This window comes from Plectrocnemia conspersa, unplaced genomic scaffold (assembly GCF_051122295.1).
Source record: "Plectrocnemia conspersa isolate PC_06_02 unplaced genomic scaffold, ASM5112229v1 ptg000002l, whole genome shotgun sequence".
Taxonomy (NCBI): domain Eukaryota; kingdom Metazoa; phylum Arthropoda; class Insecta; order Trichoptera; family Polycentropodidae; genus Plectrocnemia; species Plectrocnemia conspersa.
Genome location: NW_028277166.1, coordinates 4,516,368 through 4,536,659, shown reverse-complemented (window position 1 = coordinate 4,536,659; position 20,292 = coordinate 4,516,368). Strand labels below are relative to the sequence as shown.

Here is a 20,292-nt window from a genome sequence, read left to right as displayed (position 1 = left end):
TATTCTTCGTTGCGTCACTTTTCTGTGCTATATAATCCTCCTTTTAAGTAGAGTTATTCCCGGGATGTTCACTGTTCTGACCAATGCTCATTCGCTACCGCTCGTTCGCACCTAATCTGTTTAAATTTTACGTATTTATATATAACAAAACGTTCTTGATCGCTTTCGTAGCCGTTAGGGCCAAACCAGCAATGTGACGCAGCAAGGAATACATATCCATTGGTTTTATTAGAAGATCTGTTTCTTCATTCAATAAGATCAAATAAATTTAAATAAATCTTATAACAAATCGTTGTTAAAAGAACCGCACAACCCACATAGCTTATTGATTACCCTAAAGAGGAGTAGCGTTCCGGTAATACTTTTTAGATGTATGCTACTGTTGAAAAGTATCCGTTTTATAGTGGAAAGGGTGCCACATTAGCGTGCAGTCTACCGTTACGTTTCTATTGAAGCGTGCGGTCTATTTTTACATCTGTCGACAGCTGCGAAACGTCCATTTGAGGTTTAAACCAAAACCTAATTTAAACAAATTATCTAAAATCCAAAAAAATAAACAGCTCCAGGTATGTCTATAGTGGGAGGCAGGTGTGGCGTTAGCTCTCTTGAATTTGTCCAGAAAAATACATGCCATTTAATGAAATTAAATGAATCTTAATGAAATCGAAATATTAAAAAAACGACCAGACAGAGCAAATTTTGCCTCCCCTTTGGAAAAAGCTAAAGAACCTAAGCCACACACTGTCTATTTTTATTGTGCAAAGTATTCAAGTGGAAACTATTTATAGTGCAATATCTATTAATATGAATCATGATATTAATAGATAAGTTGATGACTAATACCTAAAAGATATAAGTTCTAACTCCATTTGAACCCTAGTGCCTTACAATTTCTATTATGTCTGACAATTTTTGCTTTTAATGTTTTGACAAAATAATATTTGAGGTTATGTCATACACGCCCTTCATAAAAAAATATCGTTATCTATTTCTAATAAAATATTTATTATCTTTACAATTTTAGAAATTGTTTTAAAATCATTTACCTACTATTGAATTAATAGTTTTATTTTCAATAATAGAAAAAGTATATTTAAGATAAAAATACATAACATATAAATTCTTTATTTTATTTTTTTGCAATCATCGTCAATTTTGTATTTTATTATAAATATCTCGAAATTCGTTGACGTTGGTTAACATGTTTTTGCCTTGAATTTATAACTATTCAAAATAATCAAGTAAAGTTTAAAACGTTTTTTTACATTATTAAATAATAAATTGTTCATGTACGTAAGGAAAGAAGCTTGAAGAATAAAATTTACATTATTTCACTATAAACGACTTTTATGTTTTGATATCTCACACTCTTACTTATACAAAACAAACATATTATCTTTATCTGATTTTTTTCATATCAGTAAAACGTAACGATAACGATGATAAGATGATTCATTTACGATAAAAATACAGTAGGCTGAAGTTGCCGTTGACCGAGCCACGAATGTTAAACCCTCCAAGATGTATTTACCAATAAAAGTTGTATTTATACTATTGCTTTTTAACGATGTCGTCCATTCTAAAAGCACATGTCCGAGACAATGCGAATGTGACATCTTCGCTGGCAGCAAACGAGCAACTTGCGTAATGCACAACATTGTGGATGTTTCACTGGAAATTCCTTATAATGTTCAAATATACGACTTGAGTCACAATTCGATACACAAAATCGAAGATTTCTCGTTTAGAGTGAGTATTAATTTTTAAAATATGTGAATAATAGATTATAACATTTGATAATGCTTATTTTTTAGGGTATGGGATATAAATCTCTTGTAGAACTGAATCTTTCGTACAATATGATATTTTGGATTGGACTACACGCTTTTGTGGATCTTGATAATTTGTTGACGTTGAATCTAAAACGGAACAGACTTCAGAATCTCCACTCCGAGATATTTTGGTACAATAAAAATCTTCAAGTGTTAGATTTGTCCGAGAACAAATTGACAGATTATTTTAATCAGCCGTTTCTATCTCACAATAAATTGACGGTAATGTTATAATTTTTTTATGAGTAAGGTATTTGTTTTTTATGCTCTATTATTTATTTTTCAGACTTTGTATTTAAAGAACTCTCAAATTTCTTATTTATCTAAAGATGTTTTTAAAAAATTGCCAAATCTCAGATGTATAGATTTGAGTGATAATTTCATGATTGATTTAAAAATCGATATTTTTAGACCGTTAATGAACTTGGAAGAGATCGACTTAAGCGGTAATAACTGGTCATGTAACGACATGTTTAAAAGCGTTGAATTATGGTTGTTAGAAAGAAACGTGGATTTTATACAGCAATGTAAATTAAGCAATCGATTTGAAAAAATGATTAACATGGTACGATCGACGGCTGCGCCTAAAGAAATCGACTTGGATGAACTATGGGGTATTGAAGATACAAAAACGGCCATTAATGAAAATGTAACTGTAGTGAAGCGAGATGATACTTTTATGGATAAAATCAGCAACAGAGTGCCACCAGTTGTGGCTTTTATCTGTGGCATTTTGATAGGAAGTGTTTTAGGTATTTTTTTCACATATGTATGGATAAGTGAGATGTGTAAATGTCCCAAAATGAAGTTAGAAAATCGTAGACATGTACGTAGACTGAGAAGAATGCAGGAGAATGAAGCCAGACATCGGTTACTTCAAAATACTTCGATGCACGAGAATATCATTACACCACCAGTGATTAGAAGGCAAATGTCAAATCCATCCGTTTCGTACAGAAGCAATTCTTTTGTAATGAGAAGTGGTAGCGAGACTGTAAATGCACAGGAACGCCTTCCTCCGGACGAACGTTCTGGAACACCTCCTCCTCCTTATAATGAAAGCTTTCATGACGTTGTATTAAGCATATGAATAATGACTGGATTTTTAAAATATCGCCTAAAAAGACGTCTGGATAGTAAAAATGAAAATCTTATCAGTGTTTCTACAAATATAGCTCAGATCTGATTAGTTTGATTTTATATAAAAATTTGTTATACTAGGTGCAGCGAATTAAAACATTATGTATATTTTTTTAATCAGTCATCTATCACTATTCTGAACATTCGCTGGTGAAATTCAATGGTTTTATCGCTTCACTGTTTAAAAAAACATGTATCGAGGGAAGCGAAAATTTTGAGCTACTCTAGTGCATTTGTGTTTCATGCCTGATTCGTACTGCTACTTGTTGGCCATTCTTCAAAATATATGTTACACTGCTGCTAAGGTTTTCATTTGACTCATCCTTGTAAATTGGATTTAAAGATTAATAAATGGATATTTAGCATAAAAATGAATGAAATTGACAATGATATTTGAGCTTTAGGATAAATTATATATTATTGGTGCTGTGTTCAAGTAAAATCATTATTCAAAGCTGTAATGTAATACGAGTATCAAAACACATTATGTATGTTTAATTTTATTATTTAAATCTTAGGAATTATAATATATTTGCATGGAGTTTAACGAATTTGTGCAATACAATGGGTTTTGAAACTCAACGACAGTAAAATTTAGATATTTTTGTTAAAATTAAGTTCAAGTGAATAAACCCATGACATTTATTGAAAAATATACTTTTTCTGAAATTAATCAAATCGGTTGTTGATTATGTATAATAAAAATTGTATAAATCACAATATTTTATTTTATTCTACTCGTTCCAAAAAATATAGCACATGATAAAGAATATTTACATGACTAAATCGTTAAAAAATCTATAAAATTTGACAGTAAAAAAATATATTATGGAAATTGTGATTTAGTGTAATTCCAATAAATATTATTTTTTAAATAATACAAATATAAAAAATGGAGACATCACAATATATATTCTAATAATTAAATATTTAAAAAATCCATTAGTAATATTGTCATATTAACGTTGTACATAGAAAATGCATTCAATTAAAATATAAAATACTTTTGTACATATAAAAAATATATATTAAAATATTATTTTATAGATTTTTTTGTTTTATATATAAAATGATAAAAAACACACATAACCTAACCTGCATTATAACCATTTCATAAATATATACATATGTATATATATATATATATTTCATAAGAAGTTGAGCAAAATCACATTTTACCTTCTTAAAATAAATTTAATAAATACCGATTGTAAATTGAGCTCTCTTCGTTGATTTTCAATAAAATTTCATATAAAAAACATCATTATTTATAATCAGGTAACTATCATTTGAACGACAATGGCAATCACGCATCTTGACTCTTCATCACCAACTGACTTATGTTCATGTATTCAGGATGCGAAGAGAAGATATCTACCAAATGGTTGAAAGTCGGCCTCTCTTGGGGATTGTACGCCCAACAGTCAAACATGACATTGTAAATTTCTTCGGGACAATCCTCGGGCCTTTCGAGCCTCTCGCCCTTCTCTATTATGGCAATAACCTAAAATAAAAATAATGTCATAAATATGATTATCAATAATATTAAAAAAAATTCTAGCTTACGTCAGCTCCTCTTTTATCTCCATACGGCTGTTTACCATAAGAGTACATCTCCCATAGTGTAACACCATAACTCCACACGTCACTTTTATGAGAAAACGTTCCAAAGTTATACGATTCTGGAGCGTACCACTTTATCGGCCATTTTCCGCCTTGACTCGCCTTGTAGTAAGAACTATCAGTAGATAATGCTCTTGATAGACCAAAATCACTTATTTTTGCTTGATGTCTACAAAAAAAATATTAATCGTTTAAAGACGGGTCCCGTAAATGTGTGGGATTTCGCTTGGAGTTACACCGGGGGGGTCACATATGTGAGAATATTTTATATGACCTATTAGGTCAACTTTTTGTGTTTAGTAATATCTTTCTATCAAATTATAATAAATAAACAAACATTTTGTCCGTTATGTTTTATTGAGGTTTCACTGTAGAAGAATTGTTTAGAACGCCCTTCAGTAATTTAAAGAAATATAACCAAAAGCTCCTTGAAAAAGCGCTGAACTTACTCGTATGTTAACACGATTTTATTGCTTTTGATTTCTGAGAAGGGATAATTGTTTTTTGCACTTTTCTATTGGTCAAAATTCGGTTTAGATGTGCTTTGTGATTCTCACTTTGTACAGTTTCGTACAACGAATGGAACCCCTGACCACGCAAAGAATTTAATTGATACAGTTTCAGCGTTACCCGGAGCGAAAGTATTAAGTCACGATGGTTTTAATTTAAAAAAATAAAATAAAATACCTATCAGAAAGTAAAATGTTCCGAGTAGCAAGATCTCGATGTACAAAGCGCTTCTCTTCCAAGTATTGCATTCCACAAGCCACTTGACATGCCCATAGTTTTAATTCATACATAGCACTCGCTTGATCTGGGTTCTCAAGAATAAATTGCAGCAATGACCCCAATGGTGCTAGTTCTTGAATCATCGCTAATTGTGGAGACTGTAAATTTCAATCAAAATATTTAAGGGCCAAGTTAAACATTAAAAAATTTAGTAAACTTTATGCTTTGTGAGTTATCTATTTTTTTAATACTCTGAGCGAGCTATAAGACTTAAAATATTATATATTCTCACAAATGCACAGCAATAATAAATAGTCTAAAGAAATATGTTACCACAGAGATACCGATGAGCCTCACTATACAATTGTGGTTTAAGCCCATCATGACGCAAGCCTCGCGTAAAAATTCTTGCTTATTAGCCTCGACGTGTTGATAGTGAAGAGTTTTTATAGCCACTTCTACGGGTTTACCGTTCACTGGCGTATAAATGCCTTTCAACACTGAGCCGAATTCACCTTCACCGAGGATGTTTCCGTATGTCAATTGAGTCTGCGTGATAAATTCTGTAAAACAAATAACATTTAAAACACAGTCTATAATTATAACAAGAGTATATATAAATACCTTGCACCGTTGAAAGCTGTTCGGAGACGTCGATGGATAGATCGTTGTACTTGTCCACTAGGACCATATCGTTGCTTTTCGGAACTTTATACATATTTTCAACAAATGTATTAACATTTTCGTCTATGGACGTAGGCGGTAGACTGAGGGTAGATCCAAGACTGATTTTAGAACTAGATATTTCCTTTTTACTTAGAGTGCTGTTATTATTTAATGTGTTAGAATCTACGCTCGATTCAGACAATTCGTTGTTGTTGGAATTAGGCTTGTTGGGACTGGTGAAGTCGGCAGAGAAGGATAAATTTTTAGTAAGAGCGTCGAGGGAAGCATTATCCTTTGGTAATGGCGGAATGGGTGGATTTTTGGAATTACTGACGGGCAACGAGCCTTTGCGTTGTGAGAAGAATGAATTTTTAGGCGACGGGGTCGTTGTAGGTTGCTTTGTTCGGTTCGGAGTCGTCTTTTTCATTCTAGGCATTGTAGAAAACTGTAAATAATTGATTTTATATTAATCATTTATCCATATATTATTATAACAGTGATAAAATACCTCTGGCAATGGCGGCTTCGGAACTGGCGGAACCGAAATCCTCAGGCAAGTTGGCAACCCATCGGACATTATACTATAATGATCGATTAAGTGCTCTAATGAATCTAGATAAGGCCCGTCATCAATGAACAACTTTGTCTCCTTCTAAAATTCATTTTATTTATTAAATGAAAAATAATATACATTCTAGGAATAAATTGTTGTTTCATATGTAGTGGCCGATTTTTACTCAGTGGAAAAGCAGCATAAAACAAAGGTGCTTTGCCAAACCAAAACAAGAGAGAAATAGTTATTTCGGAACACGCAAGAACTTAAATAGTGACTTGAAACCCATTAGCAGAAATTACATTAGTTGTTGAACACTTTTATTTATAATCTTCGAAATTTGCGTTATTTGTGTTAACACAGTCAGCTCGAGAGCTATCCATTTCATCATTATTCATAATTGAGAAAAAAATGGCAAGTTTGGGTTTACCCCTTTCTATTAGCTCTGAAGCACACAATACGGACATATTTTGAACAAATTTATAGAAATTAAAATTATTACTATATTTTTTATATTTATCAATCAATCGAAGTAATGATAGGTATATCAAATGTATATCCGTATTGTGTGCTTTAGAGCTAATAGTAGAGGCGTAAACCTAAACTTGCTATCTCTTTATCAATTATGAATAATGATGAAATGGATAGCTCTCGAACTGACTGTGTTAACGCAAATCGATTATAGAAAACAATTGGAAGTTTCGCAGCATCGAACAGTATTGTTGTATGTAGTATTCTTAATAAAAATCAGGGAGTGACCACAATGGTTTCGCTTATAAGGAGCCACCCAGCAGCCATACTCTTTCTGCATGAGAAAGAGGGTACTGGGTTAAATAGTACGGCAATTACAATACCTTTTTCACCGATTCGTTTAAGCTTTGTTCAATGAAACGTATAAAAGACATTGGGTATAACGAACTAAATAAGTTATTCGTTAGAAACAATTTTAATAATAATATTTTAGTTGCCTATTTCTCACTATAAAAATCAGTCACTTCTAATGAAACAACCTAATATTACCTCTTTTCTTATTATGAAATTGTATGGAATATTTTCAAATAATAGAGTAAGCACATAGGCGCCTGAGTTTCTATCACTGAATCGAACTAAAAATATTCCATCGGTCAACTCCGCGGAATGTTCTTTGCAAAAGTCCTTCAAAAGATTCACAGCTTCATCTCGATTGAGTGTTCCATGATACCACTGCGCCCTTGTTGTTTTTGGAATTGGTGGAGTATAATCTTCTATAAGATTAAGAAATAAATTAATATGACTCTAAACATAAAAATCCACAATTTATTCAGACTTACTTAAGAAATTATAACAAGCCGTTTGTCCACTTTGCTTTGCCAAATCGGCCGGAGTCTCGTTTGTGATGGTTCTTGGGTTAGCGGGAGCATTGTACGACAATAAAATCTGAAATAAAATATGATCTGTAATATAATTCTTAATTTTATTCCACTAAAATTTTCACTTATGGTTTGTTTATTTTTATGGGTTTTTTTGATTCGTTTTTTCAAATGCTAAACATTTATTGATAAAGCAAATTTAGTGTTTCTCAACATTTTAATATAAGCTTTTTATATTATTTACTTTTATCAAATTATGATTACTTTATTTACTTAAATATTATTATTATATTAATTTACTTAGCAAATATAGCTAATTTTTTTATACACTAAACAAATTTAATTAAAACATACGTATAAAACATCATATAGATTTTGACACAGTGATGACGGGTGACTTGCTGGTTTTTCACTCGAGTACCTGACAATATACAGAAGACTGAGCAAATCGAACTTAAGTCATTTTTAATACTATTTAAAAATTATATACGCAATTATTTTATTTTTTCTTTGTGTAATACACAATACAAACAAAAATAAATTTTGCTAAAAATCGTTGATAAATTCATAAATAGTGCCTAAACAAATAATCTGATTGGAAAATGTTGTATAGAGGGTTGATGGATAATTCAATTACCTTTAATTTTATACAAAATACTTTGCAATCGGCAATTTGCAATTAAGTAAAAACTTTTTTTTAGTATGAAAAATATGGAAATTAAACATTTATTTCGGATTCAGTGCGTGATTTTACATAAGAAATGACTATCAAATGTCATGGGTCAGAATTTTTTTTGAAATTTGTAAACTGGTGTTACTAATGAAGCAAATTTAGTGGTTCTCAACATTTTATTATAGGCTTTTTTTATTTACGTCTGTCTCATTTATCAACTTATGATTATTTTATTTAATTATATATTAGAGTTAATTTTGTTTTATTGATAAAATAAATTTAATAGTTCTCAATTTTTAATTTACGTCTTACTTTTATCAATTATGATTATTTTATTTACATCTCACGTTTATTTATTATATTATATTTGTTGATAATAATTTAATAATATATGTACCGCTGAGATAAATAAATCATCGAAATTGCAAACATACACTATAAAATATGAATAAAACAGTGCATTTTACGATTTTTTTTCCCCACTAAAATAAATAATATTTTTATGATACTTTCGAAATATTATTACTATTGATATGTACTATCAGGATAAGTAATAAATTAATCGAATTTACAAACCATTCAGAATCCATAGTGTCAAAATACAAAAGCTAGTGTTAAAGAAAATAACTAACCTTAACACATTCAATATGACCATTTTGTGCAGCCTCGTGCATCGGCACTTTACCGGTTTGTGCGTGTCGCGTCTGTAGATTTGCACCACCGTTAACTACCAATAGTTTGATCGTGTTTTGTAAATTTTGCTGGCAAGCATACTATACAAAATACAAAATCAATCATTCAAATTATTATTACAGATAAAAAATAGCATAAAAGAACATATAAAGACAAACATGTAAAGGAGTATATCCGGCAGTGTCGCGGCAATTGACGCTGGCTCCACTACTGATCAATTTGGCTAGGATGTCATCTTTTCCTGATTTGCTAGCCAAGTGTACGGCAGTCTGACCCTCGGGATTTTTTGCATCTCTCCGTCTATATCCACAATCGATCATTTGTGAAACAACGTCAAAGTTTCCGGCTTCTATGGCTCTAAAATAATATAAGTTTCAATCAATATAAGTAAACATAAAAATTATTTGTTAGGGTTGTTTCGAAAGAAAGCATTTAATATATTGTAAAAAAGTATCTTTGATGATGGAATACAACAATTCTTAATAAGGCAATATCTCATTAAAAATACTGGCTGGCATTGGGGTCATGTGCTATAAAATATACAGTGACACGAAAACGGTTAATTCTAAGAAGTTTGCGTTGATTTTTGTATATAAACGAAGCATTGGTCTTTTAAAATAACCCTAACACAAAACAATAGTGAAATATCTTCCATAGAATGTGAAAATCTTGGATGAAAAGAGATGCTTTTCTTGAGTGAAAATTAAGTGGTTAATAACGAAGAGCTAGATGAAGTAACATATTTAATGGTTGAAGATGTTGAAAATTTGTTGGTTTAAGAGAACATTTTATTGAAATTTCTGAACAGCTTTTAAAGTGAAATTTCTATACATATATTATAAATTAGATTATTGAATCTTTGTGGAAAAAAACATGTTATATAGTGTATTTCCAGTGAAGTAATATGAGTAAGTGAAACTTTTATTATCATCACTACAATATCAAAAATTATATTTTTTATTAAAAAATACATCAAAAAACTTTTTTTTAAGATTATTTATTTTTATTTAAATTGTTTTAATTTTTTAAACTAATTTAGATAGATTTTACATAATTTGGTTTTAAAGCGTCTGTAAAAGTGAGCTGAATTACTTTTTAACTATTTTTAAAGGTCGGAGATGCTATTTAACAGGGAATCATTTTGAGAGATATGTGCATTAAAATAAATACTTTGTTCCATAAACAAATTGTTTGTGCATCTTTTCTTCGAAAAAAGATTTGTTGCAGTTATTTATAAGGTGACCAATACTCGCTTGCACCTAATCTGTCCAACAATAATGCACAAATAATTTGTTTTATGGATCAATTATTTTATATATTGCTCATTTAAATTGTCCTCATAAATCTACGATAAACGGAGCTAAGTGATTATTGTTATTAACCCTTTTGAGTAGTGAGTTAATTTATAGACATTTGTTAATTTGTTAGTATACACCTGGGACTGAGTTAATTTAATTTCGATAATTATTTCTGTTGTTATTTATTTATTATTATTTTATATTACATTTTTAGTAAATTATAGAAAAATCAGCGATTTTCAATGTTTTATTGCGTTGATTTATTTTAATACTTTTTTGTATTAGTATGGTTTAATAATTTATTTGAACACTTTTCTATTATTATATTTCGTTAATTTATTTTACATACTTTTATATATTATTTGGCTTCAATGAATTTTTTTTATATCAATTCAGAGGCTCTCAATATTTTTTTATAAAATGAATATAATTTTTTTTTGATATGTTCATTTATTTTATACTCTTTAATTTATTAGTATTATTTTCTATAGAAATTATTTACATTAAACCGAATTAAAAAAATTATTATATAAATATAATTTTACATAATAAAAATTTTATCTATCTGGGGCACCGCAAAACAGTGAAAGATCGACTACCGTACATGTACAGCGATACCGCTCAAAGGATTATAACCCAGTTTTTATACCAATAACATTTTTGCTTTATAAAATATTGACCTGTGGAGTAAATTTGTGTCACCGTGAGTCCGAGAATCGTGCGGTGGCAAATCGCCGCGACAAACCGTAGACAATTTAGTCACTAATCCGTTTGAGTCGCTCTGATAATGCTCTATTAATGTGTCTAATCCGTGAAAAGCGGTATGCTCTTCTATTGAAAAGAAAGCGTCTTCTCCGTGTCGTCTTATTTGATAATGAACGACCTCCCCCTCGTATAATACTGATAAAACATAATCGCCGGTTGATGAATTGCTCTCTCGAACCAAGTACGCTCCATCTTCGGCCTCTATCAATAAAAAAATATTATGATTTATAAGTAAATTCAAGTATGGAACTGACGTCGACTACGACTTACTGTCTTTTAACAAGTTTTCTGCGGCTTCTCTTGATATTTTGTTATGGAACCAATTTTTATTGTCACGATTCATCCTCAAGAGCAATGAACTTGTCTGAAAAGGTTACATTATGTTAATTTTATCTACTTTAATTGTGAATTAATAAGATCGTTTACTAGAGCGACAAAGAGTTTACAAACTAATGTTTTCAGTATTAAATATACAATGTATCGCATTACAAAAGTTGTAAAGTGGTTGTAAAGTGAATAAAGAAGTTTGTAACACACACATACCGAATAATAGAGGTGTTAAAAAAAATTTACCGACACTAACAAGAATCATATGATGAATGACAATGAACTGTAGATTGCGACAAAATATCGAGGCGAAATATTTGAATCGACAAAATGAAGCATTTCAACTCATTAAGTGAAAAAAAGTTTTTAAAAACAGTGATAAAAATTACCAATTGACATCTAAATGTATGACTTCACAAGGAGTGAGCGACAGCCGACGTCGGCCATAGACAATTGACATTGTTTTCAGATTGTCTATGGTTTTACTTAATTAATTTTATAAATATTAGATAAATTGTAAAAATACTTTTTATATTATGTAATATTATAAAATTATAACGATTCATGATTAGTAGAAGCAGGGCCGACCAAAGAGGGATGCATATTTTTTTTTAATTCATCATCATTTTAAAAAAATGAATTATTTATTTATTTAAGCTTAAGTATAATTTTTCGGTATTAAAGGCAACCTTCGTCAATATTTTATTATATATTTCAGTACTTATATCAAATGAAGAATTTATTTTGACAGTTACTCGGTATAAATTACACGGTCATTTTTATAATGGTTTAGTCAGTCTCAGATCTAATGGGGGGGGGGGGGGGGGGCAAACTTGGCATTTGCCAGGGAGCAACAAAAAATTGTGTAAAAAATTATAAAAACAAATAAAAAAATAGAATGCATAAACGTGTTGTACATTGTTAACACTCCGCACGTACTTAAAAAGTTTAGCAATCCTTCGATGGCATTGATAAATTACTGCAGACTATTTAAAATCAAACAATAACCAACGGTTATTTCCGGCGCACATCTTAATGCCTCTATATCCACAATCCAAAGCGCTATCATAAGAAAGGTTTATAACTCTTGTCCAGCGTGTTGTTCTAATAAATTTATTCAAAATTGCTTAACTAATATTTTTGGACATTTTTTGTAAAAATATGAATAGGGTACGCTCTTTTTATGAAATCTACAGTTTATTAATATTTTTAAGTATACATATAATATGTTATATTTTGGCGACGAATGGTAACGGGTGGCAATGAGAAAGTATATGGCTTATATCTTATTAAAATTAATGTTTGATGAACGGTGCACGAGGTAGCACCGGCCGTTGCTTATCCGTCAAAGTTCAGCAAAAGAATGTGCCGCCGTCATATCAATGTTACTAGAATGCCGTCAGATTTTGGTCAAAATAAACCCATACATATATGAATAGACTACCGTAATATATTTAATTTATTTTTTAGATTAAATTAAGACCATCGTGGCCTAACAGGTTACCCCAATGCGCCACGATGGTCGAAAACAAATTTTAAATTTATAAAACAAGAAAAAAACCGTATATATACATAAATAGAACAATACTTAAAAATAATAAACATAACAAAAAATTATAAAATATCAAAATTAAATGAGACAAACTGGATCAGCAGGGGGCGACACCCATTCTAATAACTTCAAAGGATATTCCGAAATGGGAATTAAATGTATTGAAGGGTTTGAAGATGTCTTTGCCGACAAGCATTAACGTTTTCAAATGCAATTCCATAATCACCTTTTTTACGTGAAATTTATGTGTTTTGAAAAATTTACTTTTTAAAATCCGTCTAGAAAATATTTATAAAACGTTTAGAAGAGTATCTAGCTGGCTAAATAATTCACATCACGGCATATAACTCCTAATGGTGCATCGATTGCACTCGGTGCACCACCTTATCTGCACTACTGAGATCAAATATATAATTTGAAATATTTAGTTTTTGTATAATTTTTATTAAAAAAATAGTGAGTACGTGCTTACTGGTACGGAATAACTTATTATGAGTAAACAACACCTTATTGTCATAATCGTTTATTTCCTAATATTATCATTTTAAAATAAAATTCTACATATTTTATTCACGAGTATTATCATTTTAAAATAAAATTCTACATATTTTATCATATCATTGCTTGTCGGAAAAAATATTTTGAAGGTTACTATCAGAGTTAAGCGATTAATTGAATATGCTAAATAATAATAAGAATGTTGAACCCAACATTTTAAGCTACACGATAATTTCACTACTGGCTTGCAAACGAATTTTAGATATAATAAAAGTTGATTTGCGTTAAGAAATAATTATATTATTACGAATATTTAGAATTTAATATTATTTTATAATAATAATTGAGACAATCCAAAAGGTTATATTGACCACTATATATTTTTTTGCGCATTGAACTTAATTATAATTAATTATTTTATTACGTTTACTTTATGTACAGTATTAATATTAATACAATTCATTAAAAAGGATCAAAATCACCACAATTATTGTGTTCTTGATATTTCCACTTGTCCTTAAATTATTTCCAAATATAAATATAATTGACGGTAACCTTGTGTTAAAACAGTTATAATTAATAGATAATTGATATTGATATTAATTTATTAGGCCAATGAAATATCTCTCTTGACAGTATTTTTACATATTAAAATATGTCACGGATAGCAAAAAAACAATCTGTATATTTTTTTATTTTAATTAAAATAAAACTTGATCATTTTTTAATTAATATATAAAATTTGCTTTGATGAAATAAATGTAAATGCAATAATATTATATAATAATAGAATAATGTTGTTTTTGCATTATTTTCGAAAAATATTTATTTAATTATTATATATAACTATTTCATAAATTTATGAAGCAGGACAACATTTTATCGCTTTATGAAACCCTTTAAATAAATTAAAAATACAATTGAACTTGAAAAGATAAATGTCAAAACACACGAACATATGTATGTATGTATGTCAAGAACATTCTACCCATTTAGTTTAACACATATTTTGCTCTCATGGAAAAGTAAATTTCTTTACTTCTTGGTTCTGATATTCTAAACGTATTAAAGAGCATACGAAACTTAATCTTAAATATTGAATTAACTCATTTTCGACACAAATGTCAGAAAACATCTTTTTGCCTCGAGGTAATCAATTATTCAGTATTTACATAATAATATAATATTCTATCAATATGTCAAAGTTCAAAACATAAATATAATTGGAAATTCACAGATATTCGATAATTACATTATTTTTTACTATCGGTAATTAAATAAGTACAAACATCTGACGCTGATCCAATTGTCATATAAATAGATCTGAGTTGACAATATTTATATCAATTTTCGTACAACGTTCAAGGCATGTCTTCCATTACGACAAGAGCCAGCAGGCTCATATCAGCTCTTGCACAATACCAATCAAAGTTTAAGAGATGGGACACTCAATACATAATGCCCAAAGTAAGTGTGAAGTTTATCACAACTAAATTGATTGTAAAAGTTGTATATATGAAATATTGTTTTATCAGGTTACAATCTTATCTGCCAGAGACGGCTGCATGGAAGGAACGTTCCAAGTCACTGAGGATATATGCAATCTTGGTAGTACTTTACACGGAGGATTTATTTGCTCTGTTATGGACTTTTGGACACTTATGAGTGTCACTCAACATCCAAAAGGGAGGTTAGCTTGGACCACTAATATGAATATTGGGTAAATATTTTAAATGATATATCAGATATTTGTAAATTTACATTAATTGTTATTATTATACTTTCATTAATTTACTTATCTTCCATTGCAACATCACAAAATTCGTTTTATCAGTAGATGCCATAAAGCATGACCTAACTAGATTATATTTTCAATAATTATCATCATGAAGTTCATCCTTGGGATTAGGAAAATCTAGAAAAAATAAAATCAGTTAATGCTAGTATAAGAATATGTAAAACAATTTCATTTTTAATAGAAATAGCTAACGTTATTTTTCTTAATGGCATACATAAATAATCTTTTGTAATTATCTTGTTTCACACTTTAAAGTCCTTTTGTACCAAAGACTTCTGATGCAATTTATGATATTATATTTAATATTAAAACATATTATTTTATATCAATAGTTTTCTGTAGTCGACACTTTTCATCGTATGATTTTAATAATTTAATCATATTTTTAACAATTACTTCCTAAAAATCATCAAAAAGTCATAAATTTTTAAGGCTCGACAGAATTTTAATACGTTTGTGGTCAGAATTTATATGAAAGGTCAGAATATGCGACCAAAATAAATATTAGATGATCAGAAATTATATTAAATGGTAAGAATTATTTTGACAGACAGTCAGAATCGTTTTTTTTTCATTATTAATTACAGTTCATTGGTCAAGGTTATATGATATAATTTGTATTTTTATCTCAAGGTCATTTTTATGTTGACAGATGGTCAGCATAATAATACATGGTCATTATCAAGGTGTTTTAAGACCAACTTGTTTGGTTGGGCTCGTAACGTTGTCAGATGGCAACACAACAAACCAAGCGTGCTCTCCGCCGCCGCTCTGTCGTTATTCCCACTTCACTCGTCGCTATGAATACATTGGCATCCTACATACAATTTAATAGACTCGTTGCAGTTGCATTTATTGCCCATTTATAAATGTTATAATATTTTTTTAATTCACATAATCGTCCTATATTTTTATTCTGACCGTATGTTATTTTTATTCTAACATTATTCTGACCCTTAATAATATAATTATGACTAGGCTAATAATAAAATTCTGACTGAGATTTGATTTTTATTCTGACCCAACGTTGATTTAAATTCTGACCGTTTATTTTGCCGTTATTTTTAATCGATACCATTTTTTTGTAGATTTTTCAACAAAGCAAACATCGGAGATGTTGTAAAAATTCGTTCTAAGCCTATTTTTATGAGTTCAGGGAGAGTAACAATGGAGTGTGATTTAATTAATGAAAACGATAAAACTGAAATAGCATATGCTACAGTCGAATTTATGAGGTCGAAAATTCCAAATATGTATTTTGACGTTTTACCATTTGACTCGGAAATAAAGGATTGATTATAAAAAGATGTACCATGTATTATAATATTCATTATATTAATAAATGTTTTGTGTATATGGCTTTTTAATATATAATAAAATATAATTTTATACAACTTTTATTGCGAAAGACTAAAAGGGTTTTTTCGCGTCAGTGTAAACATATGATTGCATATCTGAGAAAATTTACATCAAACGGTATTCATTAACAGTTTCAAAAGCACCTTACTTGAACAAATTCACTAAAAAAAATGCGGTGCATATCTCTGCCGAAAATAGATCAGAATCCAGATTACACATACCATAGAACAACGACGCTCCAATTTTTACCGAGTTTGACTATATCGTCACACAAATTCACGCCAATGAGCCTAATAATATACGTATTAAGCAAGAACAAAGAGTCTGATTCCGCCCAAATTATCGATATTACTTACGAAAAAACCTTAAACTATCTATAATTATTAAGGGTGTATAAACCAGAACACTTCCTTTAGTTTTGTGCAACAAAATTACAATTTTGCTTTTGACTTCGTATAAATTAGAGTTCAACCGAACTTTTACTAAGTACATTTATATTGGAACAGTGGCGTAACTATGGTTTATGTTGCCGGAGGTTTATGGTTTATATTGCCCCCCCCCCCCCTCGCATCTACGTTACATACACTTCACGTAGTATATATATTTAAAAAATGTGCAAAACAGTTTTTAAGTTTGATGAAATATGTTAATGATTATCATTTCATTATTTTAGCACGTGCTCGACTCGAACAAACAAAGGGGAACGTTTTACCGATTCTAAGAAACCAAAAACCGAAATTATTTTTGTCTATAAGGGCAGCATTTTATTGCTGGGCAGGTCATCAAATCAGCATTTGTTAAGCTGTTGTTTATTGTTTTCACACACTCAACTCAGCTCTTAGCTATTCGTGTATATATATATATATATATTTTTAGCGCATTCAGTTTAAAATCCACATAACACGAACGGTCCTTCCATCGCGAATATACCGCCCCCAAGCAAGTGTCGTCCGGGTGGTCCGCCCGGACGACACTTGCTTGGAGGCGATATTTTCGCAATGGAAGGATCGTTTGTGTTATGTGGATTTTAAACTGGATGCGCTAAAAACCCCTCCCCCGCTCCCTAACTACGCCACTGCAGTAAATCGGCTACACGACCCTTATAATACAGTTTCTTTCGTACTGACCTAGCTAAAGCAGTTACCCATATTCTACCGACGCAGTATTACGGCGATAACATACACAATTACTGTCTATTTACTTATATTTTTTGCCACTCATTTAATAATAGTGTGTTGGGATACACCCGGGGGTGTTATTTATTTATTATTATTTTATTACGCATTTATAGTATATAATAAAAAAAATCAGTGATTTTTAACCTTTTATTGCTTGAATTTATTTCACTACTTTTTTGTATTATCATATTTAAATAATTTATTTAACTTTTCTACTATTAAAATTCGTTAATTTATTTTATATATTATTCGGTTTTGTGGATTTTTTTATATCAATTCGGAGGCTCTCGATATTTTTTTACAAAATTAATATATAGTATGTTCATTCATTTCGTACATTCATTGGTATTATTTTCTATCAAAATCATTATATTAAATCAATTAAAAAAATATATAATGTTATTTATTCATTGTTTCCTAAGTTATATATGTAAATATATAACTATCTGGAGTACCCCAAAACAGCGAAATATCGACCACCGTACTTGTACGGCGATACCGCTCAAAGGGTTAAGGGTATTTAGGAGAGCATAGAAAGGCCTGATGCAGATATTGCTATGGACCGAATTTCATACGTCACAATTGCAACGGCGCCGGCGCTATTACTGCACTATAAATAAACGAAGCGATCAATTCTACAATACGCGAACAGTGCAAGTCTATACACTTAAGAAAGTGGTAGCTTATTAGTAAATACACAATTTAAAAATAATAATAACTTCAATGTTGAATTGAAGCTACAAAGATTCGATAATACTATTTACAGTCTACATTTTAAATGTTCTCTTAGTTATTTTTTAAGACCATAATAGAAACTCGCGTTATTTTTAGTATGAAATTTTAGCATTTTAAAATATATTTTGAGATGAGAAAATTGAGTACATAATATGAATTTTAAACTCATAATATATAAAATACTTTCCTAAAAGTTCCATATAAGATATATAAAACACAAACATAATTCTTTTTTTAATTATATTTTTATCATAAAAATAATTTTGAGTATACAAATTAGATAACATTCGTTTAGTACGTCATTTGATTAAGATATGCATTTAATTTATTTATTTAGTTCAATAATTATGTAACATTTGCAATAGTTGATAGTGGGACGTCTAAAATGGAAATTGCAGTAGCAATCTTACTATAAACTCGCTCAACGACGTCAATAAATAGCAAATTTATTTATATATTACACGCAAATAAAAAGTAATAAACGGACGAATCTCTTGTGTTCTATATAAAATTGAAAAGTGAGTTTACCTTAATGAGAATGTAAGACGTCAGAGACTTAATCATTTTGGCTCCTTGTTGAGAATGAAAACACACGTGCCTTGTATTGAAAACTACTGCGAACTACCGTGAAAACAGCTTCAACCGGTGTCCCCGGTGGGCGATGCATGACTCACACGATAAACTATGATTCATTTAGAATTGTATTCATTACACACATGTGTGTGCAATACCATTATAGTATTTAATTTTGTCATTATATAATAGTACAAACGATTATATTTTAATCTCAGAAACATAATCGAATAATTAGACCCAATAATTAGCATGAAATAAGAGGTTTTATTCATTAATGTGATCACAGCATTCAGAAATTGCATAACACTTTTTCTATTTATGAGTCAGGGTTGTCAGCTTTGTTTAAATTTATTTTCTCTATAATAACTTACTCCAAAGTTTTTATTTTTTTCCTTTACAAATTGAAATTGGTTATCTATTTTTTTTTTTGTAATATTTCAGCTAAAAAAGTGCTGAAAAAATATTTTATCATTAAAGATTGTCTTCCACATATTTCTTGAGCTTCGCAACACTAGTTGCTGATGCTGAGTTTTAAGAACAAATTCATAAAATTGTTTAAAATATAAACAATGATTTAGAAATTAAAATATACTGTTCTGCAACGTTTCTCGACATTCCAGGCATTCAATAAGGTGTGGCATTCAACAAGAGTCTGCTTATTTTTTAGAATAAATTTGCCCGTTGATAGCAGGAAAGTACCTCTAAAAATAGATTCTAAAGACGCAAGTGGCTAGTGGCAACCCTGGCGACATAGAAAAGAAGCACACCAATTTGGGCTATTTTTAAGACAGCTATTCAAGCGTTAATAGTTTTAAAGGTTTCTCCATATATTACTATATACCTAAATAGTCTTATTTCGTAGAGTAAGTAGCAGATTCTGTAAATGCCTCTTATGCGGCTCTTAGCATTACGGTCGCGTAGTGACTAAGCCCTGTATGTAGCGCATGG

At 29.9% G+C, this 20,292-nt stretch overlaps 3 protein-coding genes across 9 annotated transcripts; 2 read left to right on the top strand and 1 right to left on the bottom strand.

Moving 5' to 3' along the window:
• Positions 1–1,369: 1,369 nt before the first annotated feature.
• Positions 1,370–3,692, top strand: LOC148237400 (uncharacterized). The gene is made up of 3 exons (XM_088206144.1): positions 1,370–1,749; positions 1,815–2,054; positions 2,119–3,692. Exons 1-3 carry the CDS (start codon positions 1,522–1,524, stop codon positions 2,920–2,922), a joined length of 1,272 nt encoding a protein of 423 aa, XP_088062270.1. The 5' UTR covers positions 1,370–1,521; the 3' UTR covers positions 2,923–3,692.
• Positions 3,693–4,218: 526 nt separating this feature from the next.
• On the bottom strand, positions 4,219–19,437 carry Shark (SH2 ankyrin repeat kinase). 5 transcript variants are annotated; one of them, XM_088206141.1, is made up of 14 exons: positions 19,297–19,414; positions 15,494–15,613; positions 11,592–11,685; positions 11,237–11,522; positions 9,417–9,615; positions 9,198–9,338; positions 7,854–7,959; positions 7,564–7,787; positions 6,499–6,642; positions 5,949–6,435; positions 5,658–5,887; positions 5,283–5,482; positions 4,539–4,764; positions 4,219–4,476 (listed from the first exon to the last, which is right to left on the bottom strand). In XM_088206141.1, exons 3-14 carry the CDS (start codon positions 11,662–11,664, stop codon positions 4,279–4,281), a joined length of 2,514 nt encoding a protein of 837 aa, XP_088062267.1. In that variant the 5' UTR covers positions 11,665–11,685; positions 15,494–15,613; positions 19,297–19,414; the 3' UTR covers positions 4,219–4,278. The 5 variants fall into 5 exon arrangements, with proteins under 5 accessions (XP_088062267.1, XP_088062265.1, XP_088062266.1 ...); XM_088206139.1 differs by lacking the exon at positions 15,494–15,613 and having other exon boundaries at positions 19,297–19,437; XM_088206140.1 differs by lacking the exons at positions 15,494–15,613; positions 19,297–19,414 and adding an exon at positions 12,038–12,152.
• Positions 13,212–16,848, top strand: LOC148237399 (acyl-coenzyme A thioesterase 13-like). Of its 3 annotated transcripts, none has more exons than XM_088206146.1 (4): positions 13,228–14,847; positions 15,065–15,165; positions 15,234–15,418; positions 16,149–16,571. In XM_088206146.1, the coding sequence occupies exons 1-4, from the start codon at positions 14,820–14,822 to the stop codon at positions 16,159–16,161; spliced, it is 327 nt and encodes a 108-aa protein (XP_088062272.1). In that variant the 5' UTR covers positions 13,228–14,819; the 3' UTR covers positions 16,162–16,571. The 3 variants fall into 3 exon arrangements, 2 of the variants coding, with proteins under 2 accessions (XP_088062272.1, XP_088062271.1); XM_088206145.1 differs by lacking the exon at positions 16,149–16,571 and adding an exon at positions 16,585–16,848 and having other exon boundaries at positions 13,257–14,847; XR_015812758.1 differs by lacking the exon at positions 16,149–16,571 and having other exon boundaries at positions 13,212–14,847; positions 14,936–15,372.
• Positions 19,438–20,292: the final 855 nt, after the last annotated feature.

Bases quoted from the DNA above. Each gene is read 5' to 3' on its own strand.
- LOC148237400 (XM_088206144.1), top strand. From the start codon at position 1,522: ATGTATTTACCAATAAAAGTTGTATTTATACTATTGCTTTTTAACGAT. The intron at 1,750-1,814 runs GTGAGTATTAAT...CTTATTTTTTAG, and splicing joins TCGAAGATTTCTCGTTTAGA to GGTATGGGATATAAATCTCT. The intron at 2,055-2,118 runs GTAATGTTATAA...TTTATTTTTCAG, and splicing joins TATCTCACAATAAATTGACG to ACTTTGTATTTAAAGAACTC.
- LOC148237399 (XM_088206145.1), top strand. From the start codon at position 14,820: ATGTCAGAAAACATCTTTTTGCCTCGAG. The intron at 14,848-15,064 runs GTAATCAATTAT...ACAACGTTCAAG, and splicing joins AAACATCTTTTTGCCTCGAG to GCATGTCTTCCATTACGACA. The intron at 15,419-16,584 runs GTAAATATTTTA...ATTTTTTTGTAG, and splicing joins ACCACTAATATGAATATTGG to ATTTTTCAACAAAGCAAACA.
- Shark (XM_088206139.1), bottom strand. From the start codon at position 19,332: ATGATTAAGTCTCTGACGTCTTACATTCTCATTAAG. The intron at 9,339-9,416 runs GTTTGTCTTTAT...TATTTTGTATAG, and splicing joins CCGGATATACTCCTTTACAT to TATGCTTGCCAGCAAAATTT. The intron at 7,788-7,853 runs GTAAGTCTGAAT...TTAATCTTATAG, and splicing joins GGCTTGTTATAATTTCTTAA to AAGATTATACTCCACCAATT.